The 27,616-nt window shown below is 40.1% G+C and overlaps 1 protein-coding gene across 3 annotated transcripts in view; it reads left to right on the plus strand.

Annotated features, from left to right (window-relative positions):
• Nucleotides 1-22,358, plus strand: part of Faxc (failed axon connections homolog, metaxin like GST domain containing) — a 64,480-nt gene extending 42,122 nt beyond the window's left edge. For all 3 annotated transcript variants that reach the window (XM_074077893.1, XM_074077894.1, XM_020177366.2), the window contains 2 exons: nucleotides 8,990-9,106; nucleotides 16,576-22,358. In XM_074077893.1, the coding sequence (XP_073933994.1) occupies nucleotides 8,990-9,106; nucleotides 16,576-16,865 (407 nt within the window). In that variant the 3' untranslated portion in view covers nucleotides 16,866-22,358. The remainder of the gene's footprint in view (nucleotides 1-8,989; nucleotides 9,107-16,575) is intronic.
• Nucleotides 22,359-27,616: the final 5,258 nt, after the last annotated feature.

The following is a 27,616-nucleotide window of genomic DNA, read 5'->3' on the forward strand; positions in this document are numbered from 1 at the left end:
TAAACCACGTTAGTGGGACTGAAGTACAGAAGAGCACGCACAACCCATTCCTTATACTGGGGGGAATTTAAGTGCTCTTTAGTCTTATTCATAAGGAATTTTAAGATCTGGGACAGCTGCAAAGGGAAGATTGAGGGGAAGAGACAGGGTAATTGCTATTGGTGGTAAGTAGGGAAGGTGTAGAGAGTTAGACAAGCTGGAAGAAATTCTTTACTTTGGAATATCTAGTTGCTTTCTAGAATGAAATAAGAAGAGAAATTAAATTAAGGAGCTTCTTCTAATATATCTCCCCAGGTTGTGAGCCAATTGGTCAACTAGTAGATGTCAGAAAATTGTCAAATTTGGTGATTTTAATTCTGAGGACCATTAATAACCAACTCCTCATAGTTGAAAGAACAATCTATGCAGTAACTTTGGAGTATTACAGGAATGTGAACAAAGGCTTTTTTTTTTTTAAAGTGGCCTGACACATATTATTTCTGACAAAGAGTCTGATCAGGTATATAAGAGGAAATAGAAATAGATTATAGTTTTCTTGTAGTTTGCCATCTTGGAGATTTGCATACAGAAAAGAAGCTTAAAATGTTTGTTCTTTGATAGTTGACTCCTAAGATTATTGTGGCTTCCTGTGCTTTTTGGTGAAAACACTCAAAATCTTTGAGTCTCAGTTTTTTTCTTCAATTACTAGGTAAAGATGAGAAAGAGACAATTAGAAATATGTATAGTGTCCATCTTGACTTCACTGGTATTATCTTATTATTCATATCAGTGTTGAAGTGTAGGTAGCTCTCTGTAGGTAAAACACACAATTGCTCTTTATTTCTTAGAGTAAAAGAAAAATGACAATCTTTTGACCATTTTCTTTTAATTGCTCTCTTAAACTTATACTTTCTAGTACAGTCAGTTTATTCTGCCACTTACAGCATTTGGACATTTCACTAAATTGCAGAGGTAGAGATCAGAGTGACCAGTGGAAACTGTGAAAAGAATTAGTAAGGGAGGAAAGAGATACTATTCAGAGGCTCATCTCTGTAGCTCTGTCCAGTGCTCTGAAAAAAATGCTCTATGCACTACCCCATAGTGATACATGTGAAAACAAGTCAATTTTACTTAGAAATGTGTTAGTGGAGATTAGAAGTGGGTGCTATGATAAATTCTTTGTGTGATTCCAGAGGAAAGAATTGGGAAGTTCTAAAGAGAAATAACTTGTCCCATAATATAGAACTATCTAACCAGAGACTAGTCTTCCCTGCCTAAAAAATTATGAAGTAGAATCCCCAGTAGGGTTGGGGTTGGGCAGTATCTGGTAGGGAAGTTAGAGAAGGGATTTCTGTACTGGGAGAAAGATTGGACTGATTCTGTCTGGAATTAATTACTTGTTTTGATTATTTGTGATGAGTATAAAATCCTAGTGTTAAAATAGCATCTTAGCAAAATGCTTTCACATTGCCCCTTTTAATCTCTGTGATAGCTCTCCATCCTATGCAAAGAACAGAAATCAAACATAGTTAAGGGTAGCTTCACCATAATTGATGGTTTCTATTGTGATAGTTGCAAGATGGACAGAAAAGTAAAATAGAGGCTTAAAAACTGTGTGAGGAAACAGGACATACACATAAAGAAGACTGCAAGCTAGCCGTGTGAATTGTATAATGAGTGATCTAGACCGGTGTTTCTCAAGTGAGCCTGGAACAGCACTGTCAGCATTACCTGGGATCTTGTTAGAAATGCAAATTCTTAGGTTCTGCTCTATTTACTGAAAACTCCTGGGGCAGGGGCATCATTGGTTTTGGATTTTTGGACTCTAGGGTCTCAAGCATGATAAGCATGAGTTCTACCACTGAGCTACATCTGCAGCCCCCATTAATGTTTCAAAGATGATTTTAATACATGTTCAAGTTTGACACCACTGATCTGTTCTAGTCTAGCTCAGTGCTTCCCAAACTTTAGTGTGCATAAAAAGCACTGAAACATCACTGTTCAAAATGTAGTCTAGCTGGGCACAGTGGCTCATGCCTGTAATCCTAGCTACTCTGGAAGCAGAGATTGGGAGGATCATGGTTTAAGTAGGGGAAATTCACAAGACCCTATCTCAACCAATAAAATCTGGGGGTGGTAGGATGTGCCTGTCATCCCAGTTGCTTGGGAAGCATAAAAATTAAAGTCTAGGCCAGCCTGGACATAAATATGAGACCCTATTCAAAAAATACCTAAAGCAAGCAGGGTTCGGAGCATGACTCAGGAGGTAAAGCACCGGCCTACCAAGTACAAGGCCTTGAGTTCAAGTCTTGATACCACCAAAAAAAAAAAATGTGTGGTCCAAGAACAACAGACTCCCAAGTGATTTTATGCCTCAAGATTGAGATGCATTGACCTGAAAGCTGGTTAAACATGAATTTTTAGTCTTAGTCCCAAATAATCTGTTGAGTTGATGGGACCTGAGAATTTGTGTTTCTAACTTACTCTTCCGTGCTGCTAGACTGCACTTTGGGCAGCTATGCTCTAGCAGTATGTGCCTTTGAGATTTGGCAGAGGAGTGGGCAATGAGAAGTCCCAGTAGACTGTGACAGTGCAAGAAGCCTTTGTTGAGGGAAGGACGTGAGGCTTGATCTGAGTCTTCAGGAAAGGGTTAGTGACAAAAGTAGAAGTTATTTAGGGCAGGGAGGATGGGGTGAGTGTTGCTGATGGGATGATTACCTGCGTGTTGGACTGAATTATAGAACATTCACAAAAGATAGACCTTGGCATGTCTGGCTTGGGTGTGGAGCGTGTCACCCACTGTCAGCTTTCATCTCAAAGAGGAGGTTTAGAGCCAGGTGAACAGCCTAGAATTGTGAGCATTTCCTCAGTGGCACTGTATTTTGATCCCACACTCTAGTGGGACTTTAAAGCCCATATGGCTCTCAGCTTTGTCCCCTCCTATTCCCTTGGTTCTCTTGCTCATCGAGTTCAGCTTGTGTCTGCAGCTTACTTACTCCTTCAATTTGGCTTGAGTCTTCACAATTGGATTCTGCCCTTTCTTTCACACTCAATGTTTGTTTAATTCGCCTCACACAAGTGTACTGCTTTGCCTTCCATATTCACCTGCACCCCATCTCCCATCACCTCAGTTAGCACCCCAGTGGGAGTAAGGGAGGTCTTGGGGTTGAGAGACCCAAGCTCACATGCTCAAATCTCTTCTACATTCTCTGTCTTTGTTGTGCCCTGGTATTTCCTGATTCCTGTTGTTGCTGCCCATGATAGGAAAAGTAGAAGACAGTGTGTGAAGGACTAGAGGTCAGGCTTGTAGGTCAAGATAAGCAGTCTTGAGTTAATGGAGGTCACTAATGGTTTATGACCAATTATCAATGATAAAATCTAATCACTGTAAGTTCAAGCCTGGGGCACTAAGAGCAAATATCCATCTGGGCCCCATACTATTCTTGTTATTCACAACTCAGTACTCTCACTCAGTTCTGTGTCATCCTTGTGTTCCCCAGTAGTTCCTGCAGCTATAGGATGACCTTCCTCTCAGAGAGTTGCTGCCTAAGCCACCAAGAGCAGGTCATATCAATTTCTAAAAATGCCTAGGACCAGTCATTGTTCCCTAACCCTTCAGTAGAGCTAGCTCCTGCCACTGTTCCCATGGGATCTCTCTCTCCAGATCCATGTCATTGCCATACTTCCATATAGTCTCTTTCCTGATGACCACTTGAAGACTCAGCCATGGAGGTCGGACAGTCACCTTGCACCTGAAGTCACCTTGCAATTGTTGGGATATAGGTTCACCCTCACAGGCAGGAAGGCTTTGCCCTTGGGGAGGTCCCTAAGCTTGAGAGCCACCACCTCTGTTGGTTCATACTTCAGGTAGTCTCATCCCGGGGCCTGTCACTACTGAAGGTTTCATGTTTCCGACCTTTATTTGCCCTCACCAGTGATTCAGAGTCCACACTCCCAACCTGAAGTCTGACAGGGAGATTACAGGTGCTCAAATATCCTCCAGCTGCTTTTGTCTGTCTCTACAGAAGCTGTCAGGGTGAGTCACTTGCCCAAACTGAAGCTCGAGGTGTTCCATTGCCCATGCTTGCCCCTTCAGTGCCCTTTGCCAGTACCCTCAGTGTTTTGTTTGTGTCCAGTCCCTCTGGTCATGGGATCTGGGACCACTCGATGAACCTTGGGAGTGCTGCAGACTTGAAACTGTTACCTTGGCTCCTTTGTCTCTAAGCAGAGTCAAGTTTAATTCCATTTCCCTTTCAAAAATGCATTCTGCCAAACGTCCAAAGTCCAAAGCTGGGACAATTCAAGCAACAAAACAAATAAAGAGTATTGATTACTCATAAAATAAATCGAATACCCATGAGGCCATACTTACATAAATAATTGAATACGTTAGTAAATGAGGTGAAAGAACAATGGAATTCTAATCAATACATGTAGAAGGAATGAGAGAAATAGAAAATCACAATTAAGCAAACACCATAGCAATAAGTGTTTCAGATAGCATTTATCAGGGGATGCAAACTTTAGTCTGCCAGAGTTTGGAGAGAGGCCAGGATATTTGTACTCTCAGAGTACAAGGTCATTAATTACAAAGGGAATATAATGACTTTATTATGAAGGGACCTTTCAGATACCACCTTTACCATGTGATCAGGGTTAATATCACCAGTGATAAGACTCATAATTATATACCCATGAAATGATACCCTCAGAAGGTATTAATTAAGATTCTCCAAAGCAACAGAACCAATAAAACATAAAGACATTTATTATAAGGAATGGCTCACACAGTTATGGAGGCTGACAAGTCCCCAGAGCTACAGAATGAGCGGGAGGCCCAGGAGAACCCATTGTTAGAGTTCTGATGTGATACTGAAGAGCTGAGAACTAGGAGAACTAATGGTACCGTTCTGGTCTGAGGCTGGCAGGATTGAGAGTAGGGAAGAGCCAAAGTTTCAGAATGAGTCTGAAGGCAGGAAAATGCCAGTGTGAAGGCAGTCAGGCCTTCTTACTGGGGAAAGGATCACCCTTTGCTGTATTTGTAGACTTTGCTTCACTCAGTCCATCAATGCAGATGCTAATCTCACCTGACCTGGTCTAGTTGGTACATAAAATTAAGCATCAAACAACCATACACTATTTCTGTGGTACTCTTGCCAAAAAATGAATGGCCTCATCTAATCATAAGAAAATTGTACAAAAGCCCAAGTTGATGATACTTCACAAAATAACTGACCAATATTCTTTAAAATTGTCAAGGTTACTAAAGACAAGGAAAACCTAAAGAACTTTCATCAAGTGAAGGAGTCTAAGCATTTGTGTGGGATTTCAAAGTAAAAGCTTAAAAAAGTGGTCTGTTATTGGGTACTCTGAAGACTTTTTAAAGACAAGAGGATATTTACATTTATAACAACCCCTTGTGGGTGTATACACATATAATTTTGTATTTATCACTCAACATTTTCTACAGATAATAAATTCCATTCCTACTTTTTTTGTAAATACCTTTTAAAAAAATCTTAGATTTCTGTTCTTTTTTCCCCTTCTCTATTTTATATTCCTTCCAGAGCAGAGCATCCTTCTGCAGACTTTCGCAGCTCAGCCTTCCTGCTGTTCCATGGGGGTCTTCAGCTCTGAGATGATATGGAGACAACATTGGGCTGAAGTCAGAAGGCCTGGGGTGCCAGCATTCTTAGTCTGGTTCTGCTACTAAGCAGAGCCCCTCCACTTTTAGCATTCTGAGAACAAATGGAAAATTTTGGTTAAACACTATATGCACTAGTTTATGTATGGGTTCAAATAATTATGCTAACATATTTTTTTTGGTGGTCCTGTGGTTTGAACTCAGGGTCTCCTGCTTGCTAAACAAATGCTCTACTACTTGAGCTGTACCGTGAAAGCATTGTATTTTTACATTGTTTTCTTTTTATAAAGGTCCTATATACTCTGTTTTATCCATATGTATAATCCCCTAAACTCTTTGATTTTTGCAACAGACTTCCCAATTTACACTCTTAACATTTCCCTTAGAGAACTTTTTTTTAAAGCAATTCAAGGAAAGCAATATTTTCTTTATTCCTTTTTATTTATTTTTTAGTCAGGAATCTGTTTTTGCTTTTTTTAAAAAATCTTTGTTTCCTTCTCTCTGAAGCTGTGTGTAACTCTTCTCACAGTACCTCCAAAGCCAACTCATGGCTGCCTTTGGAGGACTGACCAAGGTTGGGCCATGAATGGACAGAGCCTGGGCATGATGCCATAGGGAGGACTCTGGTTTTCTGACTGACATAACTCTCCTTTCCCAACAGAAGTCATAAGCCCTCTGGGGAGGAGTCCCTCTGCAACCTGCATTCTTTTTTTTTTTTTTGGTGGTATTGGGGTTTGAACTCAGGGCTTCATGCTTACTAGACAGGCACTCTACAAATTGAGCCTCTCCACCAGCCCTGTTTTTTTTGAGATAGGCTCTCATGAACCAAATGCCCGGGCTGGCTTTGAATCGCAGTCCTCCTGTTCTTTGCCTCCTAAATAGCTAGGATTGCAGGTGTGAGCCACCAGTCCCCCACTAACCTAAATCTTAATTCCAGCCAGGCAGTGGCTGAGGCATGGAGCCAACAAGCTGCACCATTAAGAACTGACAGGGCTGGGGGTGTGGCTCAAGTGGTAGAGCACCTGCCTGGCAAGCATGAGGCTCTGAAAAAATGCCAGTATCACTAAAAGAAAAAAAAGAAAGAAAGAAAAGAAGTAATTGACAGTTTTGGGAACAAATGATACCTAGTTGTTGTTATCATTGTTAATTTTGCTCAAGTAATATTTCCACATTTCCTCAGCATTTAGGTAACAGGCTTAGATTCTGGGGCAAGACTCAAATGATGGAGAAGTTGGTTAACAACAGGAAATACTCAAAGGCTTTAAAATGGATAACTTGATCATCCTCACCAGAAAAGACAATTTGGTTAGGTTCAGCATATTTTCCTAGTGTAGGATTTTTCTTGGTAGAAATGATTTTTTAAATCACTTCCAGCTATATTTGTGCAATAATGGTTTGTTGACTGCATTCCAATCTCCAGGAGATTCCCCTCCTCTTACCTATGCAATATTATCAGATATCAGACTTCCTCAGTTGGCCACTGATGAGTGGCAGAATGGACACATAGATCTAGAGAACACAATGTAGAACTGTGCTAGGGATGTAGAAAACATGGTATAAGAGCTCATTAAGTAAAAATAAGAAATGACTCCTACTTTCAGAGAGCTTGCCATTTAGCTGGAAGAACAAAATTAATAAATAAAAAGCAACCCGTGAGTGCATAGCACAGAATTGACAAAAGCCACTTAAAGGGCCTGAGAGGAAGAGGTAGGAGGTATTTCTGTATGGTCTGCACAAGTCACATCAGCTATTCTTGACACCTAGCAAAACTTCCCATTTTATACTTCAGGAAGTTGAGGTTCATAGGCATTAAACATCATAATGTCCTATAAAGTCTACATACAAAAGTGACATTTGAGCTCAGGGTTGTATGGGTTCAGAGTGCCTATTGCCACCAGCTAGAGGAGGCAGAGAGAGCTTTGAAAGGAGGCTGGGGCTAGACCTCAAAGGATGGATAGAATTTGCTCCATAGAGAGAAGTAGGAAGCACATAAATGTTGTGGGGGTCAGGGAAAGGGGTGGGCACCTCATGAGCAAAGGTGTAGCAGTGGAAAACACAAGGTGTGCTGGGGAATGGCAGGTGCTCTTCAGGTTTTCTAGAACATGGATTGGTAGAATTCTAGGCCAATGCTTTGAACATGGCTGGGCTTTATGAACATACAAAGAAGGCTGTGATATCTGGGTCTTGTCTATGTCATAACTCATTTCATAAACTATTGAAAGTGTTGGTCAAAGAGTGTGATGGAATGAGTGTCTTAGGAGACTGAAGTTCAGGTGGGATGTGGAATGACCGGAGATGGGGGGTGGGGGGAAACTGTCATCACGAACGCTACTGTTTATTGATTTACTAAAATGCAGTACTATGTGCTTTACCTGCTGTGTGATTTTCCTCACAGTAGCCCTAAGGAATAGGCATTTTGGAGATCATCCCCATTTTGAGGCAGGAAAATTGAGGCTTTGAGAGGTTAAGTACTGAACAGGATGAGTAACAGTGTGCTAGGATGTGACACAGGTAGACTCATCTCCCCCTGTGCCGCTGGCTGCAAGAGCACTTGACCACAGCTTAGGAGACAACTCAGGGCAATTATAATCAGTCAGCTGTGACAGTTCAGGTGGTAAGGCCTGAACCATGTTAGTGGTGGAAACAGATGGCGGGGCCTGACGCTGGGACTGACCTGTGGCCTCACAGCTTCTTTTAGCTTAGTGTTTCCTGAGGAATCTGGTGCTCAGTGTTGAGAACTTGCCAACCCCATGGGGGGATCATGGAAAACTTTGTTTCCAAACTTCTTAAGTAGCCTTGGCTTCTTGTTTTTCTTGAGGAAATGGATTGATTTACTCATGTAAGCACTGGGGTCAAGTGTGCTTGGTCTGGTTTATTTTGGAGGTGGTTGAGGCAAATTTCCAGGTATTATTAAACAGCACAGATTTAATTACTATAGCTCAACAGGATGTTCCCTGGAGGTCAGTTGGTGATCAGTTCTTCCCTTTTTTCTACAAACACCCTCCCTTATTTGCTTATCTGGATACATTTCTCCTCTGTGGGCCAGTGTATCACAGAATTGATTAATCTACTTTACATTTGTTCTAATATTTTTTGTAAAGAAAAAATGCATGCATTTTTACTCTGCAAAACTTTCTGGTGCAGGGGCTGGTGAAATGGCTCAGGTGGTAACAGCACCTGCTTAACAAGTATGAAGCCCTGAGTTCAAACCCCAGCACCACCAAAAAAAAAAAAAAAACCCAAAAAACTTTCTGGTGCAGTTAAATGAGAGTATGATGAGAGTGTACTGAATGCCTCTGTGATCGCTGTGGCAAGCCCTATGATCACTGTGGCTAGCCCTGTGATTTCTCTGTTCTTTTGCTGCAGGTGACAAGAAGTACATCATGGGGCCAAAACTTTCCACTCTCGATGCCACCATCTTTGGACACTTGGCGCAGGCAATGTGGACCTTACCAGGGACAAGACCTGAGCGGCTGATCAAAGGCAAGCTTTACAAACCTCTTCAGATTTAGGAGGTGATGGGGGTGGTGGGTAGGGGTAGCAGCATGTAGAATTCTAGGCCAATGCTTTGAACATGGCTGGGCTTTATGAACATACAAGGAAGGCTGTGATATCTGGGGCCAGGATCAGTTCTCTGTCTGCTCCTTGCATAGTAAGTAGCCCTGTTGCAGTAACAGGGCTTGAATTATACCTAGTACCTGTGTTTTGTTGGTCTTTCTTTCCTATGGTATATCACTTTCTGATGTATCCAGTACTACAGCAACCAGGGCAAGGTGAGACCAATAAACTCACTGCCTACCTCAGATGCTCTTTTTGAGTCTGAATTGGTCTCAGATATTTCACATGTAGTATAAGTACAGTTGAATCTGGGTCACTTGAGTTCAAGGCATTTCTTCCTTCTATTCCAGTGAGGGAACTGTAGATCAGAAGAGCTAGAAAGCTCAAGACTGTAGGGAAATGAGGAAATAGTCAGCAAATGCTAAGTCTAACAATAAGAGTAGTAGCGTTAATAATATTATATATGCAAAGAAATACAGTTTTGGTATCTTTGTTGTGTAAGGGTTATAAGAATTATAATCCCTGACGATAGGACATTGTTAGAAGTGGGGATGAATGGGACCAGTGCAACACAATGAATATGGGATGGGATGGGGTTGGTAGCCACGAGTAAAATTCATGGTGGCAAGGTGGTAGGGAAAGTCAACTCACCTTGGGTTGATGTCCGAGGACCAGATCTTGGTGTACACGTGTGTGGTGGGGTTGAGGTTGGGATGGCAGCTGGGACTATCACCCCTGTGTAGGTGGGTGGTAACTGTTTGAGGTCATTTTCAGTACAAAGCAGAACCTGGTGGCTAGGGATGTGGGAATCAAAGTTCAATAATTAGGTTTGGGGGAGGAGATTGACAAGAATTAACAAGTTTATGCTCAACTGAGCAGGCAGGGGTGTGGCTGATATCACCAGTGGAAAGGTACATGGAATACTCTTCTTTCTTTTTTCCTTTGCAGTTCTGGGGATTGAACCCAGGACCTTGTGCATGCAAGGCAAGCTCTCTACCACTGAGCTACATCCACAGCTTTTATGTGGAATACTCTTAATAAGTGTTGCCTGGGTGAATGGGCAAATGGATGAATGGGAACCAGTAAGGCAGAATCATATGAGAAACTGAAGCAGACAAGCAGTATGCATGATGGCCATGGTGGGGAGACTGGTGAAACTTGCAGCTGTGCATGTGTGTGTGTATGTGTGTTTGCACATGTGTATACCCAAGATTTCAGACCAGCAGGGGGCTAGCACACTCACGCTTCAGATCCTCTTACTGGTGGGGATAGGACTCCAGATCATGACCAGACTTTGCTGCAGTAGATCAGGAGTTGATTGAAGGTCTTCTGGAAGTTCAGTGTCTCTAAGTCTCACCTTAGGCACTGTTTCACTCCCTTTTTAAACCTTTTAATTGGATTTTCCCAAGAAGGAACAAAAGAAGACTTGGTAGAAACAACTAAGAGCTCAGGTGGATAATTGAGATCTGGCTTAAACCCATGAGTGGATGGGCAGTTTTCTGCCTTAGCCTTGGAATAGCTAAGGCACTGCTGGCTTTGCCATCCATGTGTATAAGTATGTGAATGAATATTTGTTTTTAATCCTAGCTATTATTTAGAAAGTCACACAAGCTAGTTCTGGAGCCATCTTGAATAGGAAGAAATTTTCTTAATTTAGGTGAATAGGAGTACAGACTGAATATTCAGCAATTCTTTTTTTGGGAGGTGGGTACTGGGGTTTGAGCATTTCCTAGGCAGGTACTCTACCACTTGAGCCATGCCCCAACACTTTTTGCTTTAGTTGTTTTTCAGGTAGGGTCTCGTGTTTTTCTTGCCTGGTGGTCTGGACCGTGATCTTTCTATTTATGCCTTCCACATATATGGAATTACAGGTACACACCACTGTATCCACCTTTTTGTTGAGATGGAATCACACTAACTTTTTGCTTGGACTGACCTTGAACGATGATCCTTCTGATCTCTACCTACTGAATATCTAGAATTATATGCATGATCCACTATACCCAATGCCAGAAATTCTTAAAATACGCATGCGTGTGTGTATTACGTGTGTGTGTGTGTGTGTGTGTGTGTGTATAAAATATTACTTGTTTACTGTAGAAAATATAAAAGGAAAGGTTTTGTTTTGGCAGTACTGGGGTTTGAACTCAGTGCCTTGTGCTTGCTAGGCAGGTACTCTATCACTTCTCCAGCAGGATAGAAAAGTTTTAAAAGAAAAAAATTACTTGTGACTTCATCATCCACAGAAAACTACTGTTAATTTTGTACCATGTGCTTTCATCATTTATCAAGTACAAGTATGTATATATATTTAAAAAATGGAATCATAATGTTCATAAAAATATGCTGTGAATTCTGGCTTTTCCCTTTGTCACTAAATATTCTTCAAAAATTCATTTGTAGTAGTCACATAATAACCTATCACTATATTATAATTATTATTATCAGCAACACTCTTAATGTGGAGTCAGAATTGATATCAGGGAACTTATCTGTGCTCTAAGAAAAATTTCATTCAGCAATTTTCGCCAACGATGACTTTTGTACCTGGATGCCTTCTTGTGCTTATTACTTAATAGATTGAAAAGTGGGAAAATGCTGGATATCCTTGAAAAGCAGGTTGGTATATCCTTACCCCTGCACTCCGTGGTTGGTTCTCTAGCTGGAAGTAGTCAGGAAGAGGTTGTTGGGGGGATCCAGATCTCAGGAAAGGGCTGGGTCAAAAGGCCTTTGTGGGTGTTTGTGTTTCAGATCTGTGAATTAGTATCACAGATCACCATATTTTTACTGTCAAGGAGAAGGGGCAAAAGGGATGTTCTCATTACAGTATTCAAGTATGCTAAGAACTTTTCAGAAGAGGATATGCTCCAGTACCTACCATGGGTCTGAGACAGGGAGGTGCTCAGTATATACCTGCAGAGTACATGTGTGTATTTGGGCATTAGCCCCATGTTTTCCAAATATTTCCTGGTCAGTGACCCAGGACAGGCCAGAGGTGCTGGACATGTGGCAGGCTTCTCCTTCACTGTCATCAGGCACCTGGAGAAATATGATTCTGGGTCTGGCTAACGGTGTTTCCAGTGTTAAAATGTACAGAATGGCTTTGATTTTTAGAAAAATTAGAGTGATACAGTTACTGTTTTCAAAGAGCAGTGGAGGGCATTTCCATTTGAGAAACTGTAAGAAGTGTCTGCATTCTGTCTTGGATTATCTTCAGGGTAGAAGAGTGATCAGCCCTGGTAAGTATCCTTCTAAGTTGTATGACAGCATCATTTAGTTTTTGCTAATTTATTTAATTGGATTATCAATTTTAAAAAGTAATATGATGCAGTCACAAGTAGAATCAGACAGGAACAAATTTAAAAATGTATGAACTCCCTTCATCCAGTGCCAGTATCACCCCATATGGAATAATCAATACTGAGGATTTAATGGAGATCCTTCTGTGCCTTTTTTTCCCCTGTACAGATTTACATACACAATCTATGTGTTTGTTTTGGGTGTTTGGATGTTTTTTGTTTTTGGTGGTAGTGGGGTTTGAACTCAGGCCTCACACTTGCTAGGTAGGTGCTTTATCACTTGAGTCATGCCCCCAGTTCAGCCCTTTTGCTTTAGTTATTTTTGGACATGGTCTCCCATTTTTTGCTGTGGACCGAGATCCTCCTACCTATTCTTTCTGCATAGCTGGGACTTCAGGCATGCACCACCAATCCTGACTTACTTTGTTGAGATGGGTTCTTAATAACTTTTTGCTTGGGCCGACCTTGAACTATGATCTTGCCAATTTCCAACTTCACGGTATCTGGTACTATGGATCTGAGCCACCACACCTGTTTGTTTTGACTGTTTAAACCAGACAATAGAACACTATACACATTACTCTATGCCTTGCTTTTTTCACTCAACAAAATGTCATGTCTCTTAAACAGCTACATAACATTCTATGGAGTGGACAGTTTATTCAGTCATTCCCTATCAATGGACATTTCAGCTGATTCTTTTATTTCCCTCCTTCAACCTGCTCTTCTTCATTTCCTTCTCTTCTGTTTAACATCCATGCGCATGTACCCTTACATACTGTCGCTTCTATTTTAGTAGAGTACTAAAAGTGGAATCCTGGACCAACAGATCTGTACTTTTAAAATTGTATAGATAACATCAGATTACTTTCCAGGAAAAGGTTATAGCAGTTAATACTGTCACCAGCTATGTAGTGCAGTGCTTGACCTCTACATTCTCAAACTTAAATTTTTAACAGTCTAGAGATGAAATTGTTTTGTAGAAGTTTTTCTATTATTTCACAAATTTACACCTTCAATATAGGCATTTATATTAATGCAGGTGTATCACATACACACGCGCGCACACACACACACACACACACACACACACACACACACACACTACTTCATGCCATCTATTTCTACTGCCAGCCTGTTCTATGACCCATGTTGAGTGGGTCAACTGATTGGGAATTCAGTCACAGAATGGAATGGGCAGAGCCAGATAAAGGTAGAGCCCAACTCTAGATGTTCACATTTTGGTTTTTTTGCTCTTTTTCCAGGGCAGGGTATGAGAGGGCTGTGAACTCCAGTCCTTTTTCATCAAAACAACTCTTTCTCAATAGAGTGGTAGGATTCCTGCTTCTTTCATGACAACTCACTGCTGTTAGGGATGGTTCCTGTGCTCTTATGGTTCTTGAGACCCAGGAAGAAATACATAGAAATAGTCCATGACAAGTAGCACACAGCTACTAATTCCTAGGCCAGGCTGTCCAATCATCAGTAGAGACAAAAATAGAGTCACAGTGGAGGTCAGCAGACCAAGGGAGTTAATAAGAATTTAACAGATGAGTGAAGCACTTCAAAGAGTGTCTGGTATACAGTAAGGACTATACAAGTGCATATGATCATCAATTTTTATTATTGTACACTGTAGTAGAATTAGTGTCACACAGTCACAAAGGGGCAACTCCTCTAAAAGAAAGCGGAAGAAATAGGGTGTAGAAAGAAAAGCTACAAAGAGATGGGTAGCATCTTAGATCCATGCATCCTGCGGGTCTTGTGAGCAGATTTTGACTCTCTAGTTCCTTGGGAGCAGCTCCTGGGGAATGGATTTGATTGTCTCAAACAGGGCCATTCCCAGGGCCTACTGTGAAGTGACCATAATTTATCTTTAATATATCTTTACCTTTCATATTAGGTCTATTCCCTCCCTCTTACTGCTGCTTCCCCATCCATTTCCAATTCTTGCTTACTTGTGTTTGGCAGTGGTACCTAGGGAGGTGTGGCATGACTGTTCCCCAAGGGAGAAAATAAGTGGTTTTCCATGCATCTCCTTAGAAGAAGCAGTGACACTGATTTTTCAGCTCCTGCTTCTGAGCATGTCTATAAGCATCTTCTAGTAGAGGACCAATCAAAACAGAATCTTACAGTGCGAATCACACTGTCATGCTCTAAGACTGAAAACGGTGACCTGGAACCAGTATAAGTCTATTGGTTTACAGGATCCCTGAAGCAGGGGTATTTTCTTGGTTGTGTTTATAGAGGATCTGTTTGTTTAAGAAAAACAGCAATTGGGTCTTGAAAAATTTTAATGACATGGAAAAAGTTTTTAATGATAATGTTACTGGGGATAATAGGTAATAATAATGGCAATAAATAAACAGAAAAATATTGAAAGAAAATTCACCAAAATGTTAATTGTGATTATTCTGGATTGATGATATCATAGGTGCTCTTTGTTTTCTTCCTTATATATTCATACAACTATATACAGACTTTTAATTTTTCAAAATGACAATATATTACTTTCTGTAATAAAGAAATAGATACTTACAGACTAATAAACACAGCTATTACTGTAGACCCAACTGAAAAGACCTGTGATGGGGATTTGTAAAAACAAAATTAAACTATGCTTCATTCACATAATAAAATACTATGCAATAAATCACAATAGGCATAGTGTGATTCAAAGATTTTTTATTATGTATTGTTAATTGAAATAGCAGGACAGGGAATTGACTATAGTAAATCCTACATAGCAAATGTAAATATATTTAAAAACATAAACTTCTGTAAGAATATAAAGAAAATATATATGGAGAATGGAATTATTGGTAATCCTTTTATTTTTTGTTTAGATGTATTTTCTAATTTTCTTCAATAAAACATGGATTACCTACATAATAAGTGAATAATTATAAACTTAAAAATTTTCCAAAGAATATTCTTAGGGTAATAATATCCTGTTAGAGATAGTGCCAAATTATGTATTTATAAGCAATGTTGCCATCTGGTGGATCAAAGGCAAAAACTCATTCTTTTTTCTTTGTTTTCATTTGCAATTAGGAAGTGAAGGCCAAAGACCATGTCATGTTTAGACAAATGCCTAGACAATGCTAGTGACTTCATAAAAGTGTTCCTTTGATTCAGATGAAAAAGAAATAGTTCAAAGATTGGGAACCCAAATGTGGGTACAGCTGTTTAATTTAAAGAAGTTGAAGGATTAAAAAATACCAGTTTTAGCAAATGTGTTGGTAGACACACATATCCGTAAAGTTAATTCTGAGTTATCCAGTTGATGGATCATTTAGAGAAAAGTTCATATCCTAACACAATTTTTTCCATCTACTTGGCAAAGTTCCCAGCCTATAATAAATGCTATAAAAATTTGTGGAATGAATGATTACCTCTGGCTGACTTCACACAACCAGCAGTTGGTGTATTTTCATGGAATATAAATTAATTAAATGTGAACCAGTGAACACATTAGTTCTCTTGATATGTAAACCTAAAATAATAAAATGCTTCATGAAGCCAAATGATGGTAGTTTATTTGCTATTTTGGATAATCTTTCCTTTACTTCCCATCTCTGGGACTTGCTCCTTTATTTCAGTCAATCCACTTATTGAATTTACTTTTTCTTTTAATTTTTGAATTAATGTCTACTCTCCCTCATTCTTCCCAGGAATCCCAGTTGCTCAATGTCTTGCTTCCAATACCATAAGTTAGGTGGCTTGTAAGCAACAGAAATTTTTTCTCACAGTTCTCGAGGCCAGGAAGTCCAGGATCAGGGCATGGCAAGTTCGGTGTCTGGTGAGAGCCTGCCTCTGGGTACATAGATGGCAAATGCCTTCCTCCTGTGTCCTCATGTGGTTGAAGGGGCAAAGCAGCTCTCCTGAGCTGCTGTTAGAAGGCACTGATCCCAGTCATGAGGGCTTTGCCCTCACAACCTAATCACTTCCAAAGGCCCCATCTCCTATACCATCACTTTGGGGGTTAGATTTCAACATTTGGATTGGGGGCAGGGGGCACAGGCATTCTAACCATAGAACTATTAGGATGTTGCCTTTGAGAGTTAACCCTTGCTTTTACTTTGCACACTGCAGGTGAGCTGATCAACCTTGCCATGTACTGTGAGAGGATAAGGAGGAAATTCTGGCCTGAGTGGCACCACGATGATGACAACACCATCTATGAATCTGAGGAGAGCAGTGAAGGCAGCAAAACTCACACCCCCCTGCTGGATTTTAGCTTATACTCAAGGACAGAGACCTTTGAAGATGAGGGAGCAGAGAACAGTTTTTCCAGAACCCCAGACACAGATTTCACCGGACACTCACTCTTTGATTCTGATGTGGACATGGATGATTACACAGATCATGAACAGTGCAAGTGACGTCCAGCCTTGTTGACCCTCTTCCTTTGGAGCTGCCACAACTTGGGGTCGGCCCATTTTCCCAGGTAGAAATCCATCTGAGCTGGGAGGAGATCTTCGTGCTTGGCCCAGTTTTCACATGCTAACTGGACAATAGCCGCCTTATTTCTTTTTTGTACAGAGAAAACACAGAACCATTCAAATGACTGCATTTAAAGCAAACAGGAAAAAAATCAGCATGGTTCCTGAAATCCATTTTTGTTTTCATTAGAAAACTAATATTGTGTGGCAGAGCAGGTAAATAAGTGGATTGTCACCTCTTCAGTTGAGGGCATAGTTGTAAAATGGATTTTTGAGCATCCTTCATCCACTAGGAGTTGACAAGACTTGTCGTCAGACAAGACTTAGGAGATAAATGTTCTTTGGTGGCCACTTGTATGTTATGTGTATAATTGAATGTTGAGAAATAAGTCAAATAAAGTCCACAGGTAACCAATGGACACCTACTATGTGCAAAGCACTGAGCTGGGTGCTAATCAGTATCAGTTTTATTCTATGCCCTGCCAGTGACTAGATGTGTGATTTTGGGCAAGTCCCTTAACTATTGTGTGCCTCATTTCTCCCACCTGTAAAGTGGGGATAACAATACTCTCCACCTTCCTACCTCACAGGGCTGTTGTGGGGATTCATGTGGTAACATTCGTATGGCACTGGAAACCTCTTAGAAGTGGTATGACACGTACACATTTTATTCTTTCTTATGCTTCATACATGTGACGATCTGAGGGCAAAGGATTTTCATAGCTAGGCAACAACAACCACAATTGCTTGCAAAAGTTGAGCAGGTGAAACACACACAAAGCCACAGTTAGGACTTTGTCATCATTTCCCTTTGTGATCTGGCTTGGGTCAAAATATTTTATTGAAAGAACCTTGGAAATGTTTTTACAAATTTCCACCAGCTACAAGTGGTCATCAGCTCCACTGTGTAGTTACAGAAAGGTGTTCCTTTCATGAGCTAAACTCACACTGGATTGTTTTTCTTTCTTGCCTCCAGAGTGTTAAGTTGCCCATGTGTGAGTTATTTGGAGAGAATAAAGTTCAAGAATAATAGTTAATAGAGGTGAAGAGGAAAGTATTTGATCTTTGTAGGTAGAAGCTTGTCAACTTGTCTTTTTGAAAACTTTGAACTTTGTGAAGATGTATTGAAAAGAGGAAGAAGCTCATGTTACTTATATCAAAGCACTCTATACAGTGATAGACCACATGTAGTTTTATTAATGCATCTTATCTGGTATTTTCCACCATTGCCCAATGAGATCCGGGCAGCATTGAGGTCAAATCTTATGTTTCTTAAAGATTGCCCATCCCTAATGAACTGTTGGGGTTACCTGTACTTGCAAAGGCACTATATCTTAAAAGACATAACATTTGTTCACTGACGATATTTTCTTAGGAAATATGACTCAAGAATTCTGTGTGATAGCTGTGAATTTGGGCTAGGAAAGCCAGTGTTATCATTTGTAAATTCAAATGGCTTTGCCTCTGACTGGCTGGATGAGGATTACTCATTATGGGGTTAAAGTGGTACTTTGTACAAAACAGAAGCTTCTGAGAAATTCATGTACTTTACTTGGAAAAAATCTTTTTAAATATAGCTTTTGCCTAACAATCTTAAAAAACTGCTATGGATCCACAGAGGCAAAGGCGGGAAAGTTTTTGATGCTATTTACCAGTTAAACAACTACAGAGCTTATGTAAGTGGGAATAAATGCTGAGGTACCTTAAGTTAGAAATTCTTTTTTAATTCTCCCCCTCCTCTAGAAATTCTTATTCTTCAAGAAATTCAGCTGTGAATATTTTACTAAAATCATTCCCTGTCAAGGGGACTGTTTGGTGCTTAATGGGAATGGGGTGGAAAAGCATGAATAACCCTGCTTTGAGTCTCAGCATCATTTGGGAAGATTTTTTGCATCCTCTGTTTAAGGAGTGTGTTTGAGGGCCAGCTGGTGACAGTTCTGTGTGACTAGGAAAACTCCTGGCCTGAAAATGTGAATATAAGGGTCTGTCTTCACAAAGATTGAATTGCTGGCCTCCCACCCTCAGCTGGGAAGAAATGTCCTAAATTTTGTCTGCAGACAATTTATTATTACTGTATAGCATCAAGTGTGACATGTTTTCACTGTAAGAATTATTAATTATGAGTATGTAGATTAATATATGTTTTTTATGTGCAATACTTGGAGGGCAACTAGGTGGAGAGTCAGTGTTGAAAGTTACATTGTAGAACAACAACGCATTTCATCTAGGTAGTTCCTTCGGGTTCATGAATAGACATTGTCAGTTGGAGTCTTGGGTAATTGGACAGCTTACAACTGGGCACTTAGTGTTTTGTAGATACAAACTGAATTGGAACTCTAGAATATACCCCAGTCTTATTTTCCCAGCATAGGTTATGGAAACAACATGACCAAGGCAAAATCACCATAATATTGGGAGGGCTTTAATTTTTGTTTCATTCTTAAGCTGTCCAGATCTGAAGTGTTCTATCTGATGAACAGGTGCTATTTATAAGGAAAAAAAACCCAAGAAATTAGGAAACATTTTGGTCATCTGTCTCACTTGTTCAAGTTCTGTTTCTTTTTTACTGGAAAATAACTAGAGGAAACATCTGTTATGTTAAAAATGCTTTTGATTGGGCAGAAGATCTATGAGCTACCTGTTCATTTTCACCTTTTATTGTAAAAATAAAGTCTTCTCCTGTATCTACCTCGTAACCCCCACACCCATCAGAATCAATGAGCACATATGCTTTTTGATCCATCAGAGCAGATATAAGGACAATTTAAATTTATGCAGAGATAGACTGTATTGTCATCTTTGCCATTGTATTGTTACATAATTAATTGAGAATAGTGACACTACCAAGGCCATAGCTACCAGCCATGAGCAGACTTAGAACAACTTGGACCAGAATCACAACTGCAGTCCAGTCATCAAGTAAGCCCTGCCATATATACAGAGGTATTGATGTATCCTTTTTCGAAATGGGCAGTGTTCAAGAAAAGGAAGTGAAAAGTATTTTAGCTTCATGGGTCTTTTGTAGATTTGTTTGAGAGAAAGTATAGCATCATAGAATTGTATAATTCTATGAAGAATTAATTCTAAGAAGCTCCTTAGGCAGATTCAAGAATTAGCTCTAAGACGCTCCTTACAAGAGAACCCCAAGATTGCTATTGTCTCAGTGTCACATATATACATATCTGAAAGGCAGGACCAGAACTGAGGTCTTTTTCCTTGCCCTAAAGGACTCTTTTCATTACACCACCTTGTTTGGTTTCCTTATAAAACCTATGTTCCTGAGGAATCACTCCATGTTCACATAATGAACACATACCTAGCCTCTCTCAGAGTGTGCTTGGAATCCTCCTTTATTCTCACTCCTCATGTCAAGTCCCTATGTCAGGTCTAGGCCAATTTGAAAGACCTTTCTTTGGTCTCCCAGTACCAGTGTATGGTACTGCTAGGCTCTTTGAATTATAGCAAGATGGATTTCCAAATGACTGAGTTATTCACCTTTGTGCCTCTGCTCATACCGCCCCCTCTCCTGATATGCCCTACCCTCCTCTCCACTGGCCCAAATCATAACCTGTCTCTTAAGGCCCAATTTTATCAGTTCTGCATGAGGAATTTAGAGCTCATTATAGCATCTCCTTCCTCTAAAAACAAAACATTCATCACTTCCTTCCCTGAAATCTATATGAGAAAGATTTGCTCAGAAAAGAAAGTGGTTTTTCATTTGTGTGTGTGAGAGAGAGAGAGAGAGAGAGAGAGAGAGAGAGAATGCATTGATAATCTGTCCTATTCCTATCCCCAGAAAAAAAAATATATATATATACATATATATGTATGTATGCACTGATACCTAAAAATTTAAATGTAAATTCAGGAGATTTAGAGACTTAAAATTGTTCATGGATTCCTTAGGGAGTCATAGACTCTAGTTGAAGAAGTCTAATTTTAAAAAGTCTTTCAATGTTACTTTTTTGGTGTTTTTTTCTTGTCTTTAACTCATCTAGAGAAGAAAAATTAGTATGAGGTATACAAGCAAAAACCTCATGCCCCATGGCTTTTTTTTTTTTTTTTTTTTTTGGCTGTACTAGGACTTGAACTTGCTAGGCAAGCGCTCTACCACTTGAGCCATTCCACCAGCCCATCCCATGGCTTGTTTTAAAAATAGGATTTAGCTTTTGAATTGTCATGATAATTACTGGAGGCTAAATAGATAACAAATAATATAATGGTTTGTTGGAGGGTTAGAAAAGAGGAATGCTTTGGATGTTTGCTATCTTCTTCCTCTTCAGAAACACAATCTGTGGACATTCTCCTTTAAGAGTAGTTAAAAATTGAAGTGTTCTTTCATATTTCCTTGTATGCCCTCCCACACAAAGATTTTTTTGAAAATCTTTGTAGGCACCCCAGATTATCCCTATTTAGTCAGTAATCTCCAAACTTTTGTGTTTATTCACTTTATCAGTAAAACTTTCTGCCCACGCCCCTCAATGTATTTGTTGAGAGGATACATATGTATACAGGTGTATACAGTGTATTTGTGTGTTTATGTTGCCATATATGTCTATACTGCTAGACCTGACATGTAACATAGGGTAAAAACCATAGCAGGCACAGAAATATAAAAAGTATACTCACTGGCACTCAATAGGCTTTAAGGAAAGAGGAAGGGGTATTTAGAGGTAGCACCCAGAAGGTTGTAGTTGACCAGAGACTGTGTCTGTAATGTGGCAAAGTAGATATAAAATAGGTATGGACGCCTGACTTTATGTCAAGGTGTTTAGTTATTTATTTTACTCAAAATAGGCATTTTTTGGTTAGGTGAAGGAAAGAGTGAGCAATTAGATGTCACTTTTACAAGAGCTCTTTTTAATTCTGGTTTTGGGACCACTTAATCTAGAATACCTTGAAAATTCCTGAAGGATTTCACATTACACCAGTTTGCACAAAACAAGTAAAGAAAGGGGGAATGACCCAAATAATGTAAACACAGGGTTTATTGTCAGAGAATTTCAGCACCCACCTGAGAAAGTGTTTGAGAGTGGCTGGTAATCATCATCTCACTGATTATATGTCTTACTTGTTTAAAATCTCCTGTATGCAAATGTGTGGAAGATATACAGATTTATTTCCACATATCTGAGCTAGCAAGGGCCGACGTTTGCATGATTTGAACCCACATTTCAGCTGCTTGGGGCTGATGGTGGACACTGCCTGGAGACATTTACCTGCACCATCTGGATTGCAAACACAATGAATAGCATCTCTGATCAAGGGCCTGATGCAGAGGCGGCATTCCAGTGTTTATTTCTGGACCTATGAATTATTTTAGCACAGTTATTGTTAGTAGTTTTAAAGCCATATTTAAACTTGTACACTTGATTGTAAGATAGATTTGAATTGTGCTCTATTTGATTACTGTATATAAATGTGGAAATTCTGTATATTTGTTCTTAATGCTATATGTATTTGATGTGTAAATGATAACTAATGGATATGAAATAGCTTGCTGTGAATGTCTTCATTCCAATTCACTTCTCTTTTGCAAATTTGAATGTTTAACTTTATACTCATGGGGAAAATCTGAGATTTTTGCATCTAATATACAGTTAAGTGGTGGTCTGTTAGATGATTAGGAGAATATTTTAGTTGTAAATGTCTTGCATAATTAGAACAAGGTAATGAATTTTTTAGTCATATAGCATTCTGATAGAATTTAAAATGAATGTTTTAATTTTTTAAAGAAGAAACAAAGCTCTGGAATATGCTGCCCTCCCCTCTCCTACCCCCCAACCTGCCCTCTCCAGTGAGCCCTTCAGAGCACCGTGAAGAGCAGTAACCCTGGTAGAGATATGAAGAGGAGAGGGAGAGCTGAGAACCCATACTAAGACTTTTGCTGAAGCTAGACCCTATAATGGACTAACTTCTCCTTGTATAAATCTTGTCTAAATTAGATTCCATACTTCTTCAATAAAGTAACTATGATTCTCATTGTACAGATGAAAAAAGAGGCTTGGGGAGGTAAATGTGCACAGTCGTGTGGTTAAGATATACACAGGCCATGTCTTGGGGTCAACGATGCACAGTAAGGTTTTGGAAATATAAATCTTATATTAAGTGTTCCACACATATGTATATGGAAAAGAACCTGCATTGATTGCTATAGGCATGTCAGGATCTATATAGACATGCAGGATGCTTGAAATCTTATCTTAAAATTTGACCACCCAATACTCAGATATTAGCTTCTTACTATTTAGAACAAATTACAATAAGAGAACATCCAAAATTCTATCCCTTTCCCAGTCATGAGAATATGTACTTAGTAAAAAACAAGAGTCCTGCTTATTAACATGGACCCTAATCAGCAACGTTTGGGGACACACCTACATCTATTCCAACTTAAGTTAGCTCCACACCCTTTTTGAACTCGTGTGTGTGTGTGTGTGTGTGCGCGCGCGCGCGCGCGCACGCGCGTCCTGGATGGCAAGCTTAGAGTCTGTCCTACTAGAAGGCATTGCTCTTGTTCCCTTTAGAACTCACTAGAGGGAAGGACATTGTTTGGCTTTCCAACATGCTGTGCTCTCAGAAGTGTGAAGATGAATGCTTTGCTGCCATTTGTACTGAATGTTCCATGGCTCAACTTTTCATGTTTTTGTCCTTTCCTCTAAGAGGAGCCACAAAAGAGCTAGTCTCCTTGGCTCTCTCAAGAGCTGTCTGTTTTGTTTGTAGATGAGGCCACCCATTAAACACTTCCCAGTGGGCTGGTTCCTCTTAGCAACAGACTTTTCTTTTAAAAACTGCCAAGGTTAAAGAAGTTTATCCTTTGGATGAAAGGGAACTTTGGAAAACAAAGAGAAACCACTTTCTTCCTCAGGGAATTACTGTGTTGCCGCTCTGTGTGCCTGAGAGATATCCTGTTTGTCTTGGTGCCTGTGTGCTTGTTATGAAGATAGGGGAGCTGTTGCTAGTAGGGGGATATTAGGACCCAGGGCTGAGGTTATCTACTGGAGGCAGGGAGGAGAGGGAGAGTGGTGAGAGCTTGCCCCGGACAAGCACACTGGGTAACTCACACTCAGCTCTGTGTCCTGGTAAATACTGAATAAAACAAATTCCTAAGGCCGCCCTGAAAAGGAGGAAAGTCAGGAGCAGGTGGTCCCAAACCCATTCTCTACCCTGTCTGAATACACGTGTTGAGAGGAAGACTTGAAGCTTCCTTCTCCTCCCTCACAGGCCTCCCTCCAACTTTAGTGGGTGAATGGAAGGAAGATGCTAGAAATTCTGAGGACTACTTAGTGGTGTCAAATAGTACAGCTTTGCTGGTGAAACAAGCACTGGCAAAAGTGGGTATGTGAGGAGGGACTATGGGACCAGACTATTTGGAAACCACCTCCATGATCTTTAAGAGGGTTTTGAGTAGGGGACGAACATGATGAAAGAGTACTGTATTTAAATGAGATTTATCCCAGGACAGCCTGGATACAAAACTAGTCAGAGAAGTTGTTTCAGAGCAACTGAACCTGATTGTAGGCTCAGAGTGAGTTTAGAGGCATGAAATGGGGCACAGTGGGAATGGTGGGGAGGGGAGAGGAAAGGAGAGTGGGAGTGGGGGAGAGCAGCCACCATGCCCAATAAGCATTGAATTCTTTGGGGTGAGGTGCGCTGGGAGAGGGAGACAATGAAAGTGACCCTGAGTTTCTGCTCTGTGATGCTGTTGTCAGGTGTGGGAAATGTGGAGGAAAAATGTGAGTGGGAAAAACTGGGGAGGAGTTTGATTTTTGTGACACTGATTTTGAGGATCCAGTAGGAGATATAAGACTGGAACTTGTGAAGGGGGTAAAGGTGAGACCGCAGCCCTGAAGGGATAGTTGAAGCAAATGGGCTGGAGAGAATAACGATTAATAGCAACTTGGGTTTGTATGATGATGTTTAATTGTCTTTGAGATAATGTCAAAGTAGGTCATTGCTAGGCCCTCAAATAAAATGAAAGGGCTTGCAGGTTGATCTTTGACACCTTCCAGCTCAAACCTTCCATCCTTCCCTGAAAGTGAGCACCACTTTTCTACACATATTGATGTTCCCTCCTGATTTGATGATTCTCACAGCACTGGGAAGAGTTTATTGGCCAAATCAAGTAATTTCTGATAACATTTACATATTGATTCCCATGTACCAAAGACTGTTTTTAGTAACCTGCATATATTAACTCGTTTAATCCTCAAACAATTCTGTGAGATGGGTGCTGCTGTCATTGTCACTATCATCATAGCTACATCCATCATCATCACCACCATCGTCATCATCCCCATGGTCATTCATTTCTTCAACAGTGAGTTAATAATGGTTATTTTTATTAACTATCACTTTAACTTTATGATGGCTAATTTTATGTGTTAATGTGAATGACCCATGGGGTTCCTAGATTAAACATTGTTTCTGTGTGTGTGTGTGAGGATGTTTCTGGATAAGGTTAGCACTGCAGGAAGTCATACTGCAAGAGGGAGTTCACACTGGTACAAGGCCTTTGAAGAAGAATTCAGCAATGACTAGGTAAACTGAGCTGTACATTCCTATTCTATTCCCAGCTGTGTAGCCTAGAGAAAATTTCCCACATATTCACAAAGAATTCATTGACCTTCCTCTAGGTGGTTGGTCACGGTCTAGTCCTTTTAGGGCCTGAATAGTACAAAAGGTAGAGGAAAAAGGAATTCTATACCCCCTTTTCCTGCCTCAGTACTTGACCTGAGACATCTCCTGTTATCTGTCCTCGCACTGAGATTTGCATATTAGCTCCCCTGATTCTCAGGCTTCTGGGCTGAATACACCACTGGCCTCTTAGGGGTCCAACTTGTAGATGGCAGATCATGGAACTCTCAGCCTCATAATTCCTTTTGGTTAAGTTTCTCTGGAGAACCCTAATACAGTGGTAGATATAAAAATCAAATAATAGTCCTACCCTCAGTGGCAGGTGAGTTATGAGCACAAAAATTTCTGATTGAAGGTAGGTGCTGCTAATACCTAGAAACACAGCAGCCTCATGGAGGTGTTCTTCCAGGCTCTGAGTCTCTCTTCATTGCTCTCCTGTCTCAGAGTACTGACAGCTAACCTATTTTTTCCAAGTCAAAACACCAGTACTTCTCTCTAACATAGAGATGAGGAAGCATGTCTTTCTTTGATTAAAAAGATTTTCAGAAGCCTGGAAAGTTTAGGTAATGGTGGTCCATACCAAGAGACCTGAATTCTAATTAATAAATGAGAGGATCTGTTATATCCTTGCCTTCCTCATACTCACACTGTCACTCTTCCTCCACCATCAGCAAACTTAGACAGGTAAATAATATTAGTACTGAAGGGATGAAGGAAGTAACAAGGTGTCTTAAAAGGTTAAAATAGACAGGAGTGCATGTGTAGTAGGCAAGGACCTGGTTTTACTCAATGACATTCTGCTAGCTGGTTGGAGTAGGTGATGTGGGTTTATTGTGTGTATGAATCTTAGGTTTTTGCATCAAGTAAGGGACTCCCTTTCTCCTTAAAAGGAGCCTCCCTAAGTCATTGCGTATCAGTTTTCTCCTATTAGTGGGGTTCTGGGAAAATGCCTGGACAGAGCCCTGAGGATGAAATGCCTTGGGAACACTGCCCTGAAAGGCTTGTGGCTGTGTCCCTGGCTGTAGAATGTCTGACTTCTGGTGTCGGGGAATATTAACTTTTTAAAGCCTTCCGCAGCTGGAGATCCAAAGGGGATACACAATCCACTTCTCCCCACAGCAGGATACGTGTAGTAAATGATCAATTAAAACTTGTTATAGGAACAGACAGATTCTTGGGTTAAAAAAAGAATCAAATTGCAAAGAAATATCTGAAGTTTGAAGTTTGACACAACATTCTCTGCAAAGGCAGCCAGTATATTACTCATAGGACAAACCACAGGTGACTGAAATATAGAGTAGTAATTTTTGTAGGCTCGAGTGGTTTATGCAGTCCTCAGCATCCCTCGATGGAATTATAGCCCATAATTCAAGTAGCTCCTGTTTTCTTGACACACATATACCATGGACATGAATTCCAAATCCTGTGTTTTTCTCCACCTCTGCACTTTTGTGCTGTTCAATAGTCTTTTGTTGACACCTTTAGTTTTTGGTGTCCTCACTTCTGATTACCAAAAATACAGGTATATTCAACTATTTCTTTTACATTATATTGTTTCTATGTATGTAGCTTATTAATGAAACCATGTACATTAAAACTGTTTATGGATTTCTTTTGAGGTCTTGTAAGTTTATTCCCTTTAGCCATCGGATTTTACATCCTGCAGGAAGTAGAATGAGATTAGTGATACATCCTTTGCTTAAGTATTTTTTAACCTGAACTTTGTATACAAAAACAGGTGGAGAAAATCCTGGGTAGGAATTCACCTTCTTTAACTTTTTCCTCCTCCTGCCATAACTCTTTCCTGATATTAGAAATTTGAACTCCTAGTAATTATTACTTTTAGTCCTCTTTCCTATGCTGTCATATATATGTAGCAATGTCTCAAAGTAGGCATATTAGGTACAGCAGCTCTATGGCACTTGTTTACCCGTGATGCCTGATACCATTTCAGACAAGCCTCATTATTCATCTGCTTACTTTTAGACAACCAAAAGCTCAGTGATCTCTTCTTCCTCAAAAACAGTTGCAGTTCTGTTATTAATATCTCAAGA

The sequence above is a fragment of the Castor canadensis genome, chromosome 1 (assembly GCF_047511655.1).
Source record: "Castor canadensis chromosome 1, mCasCan1.hap1v2, whole genome shotgun sequence".
NCBI lineage: Eukaryota > Metazoa > Chordata > Mammalia > Rodentia > Castoridae > Castor > Castor canadensis.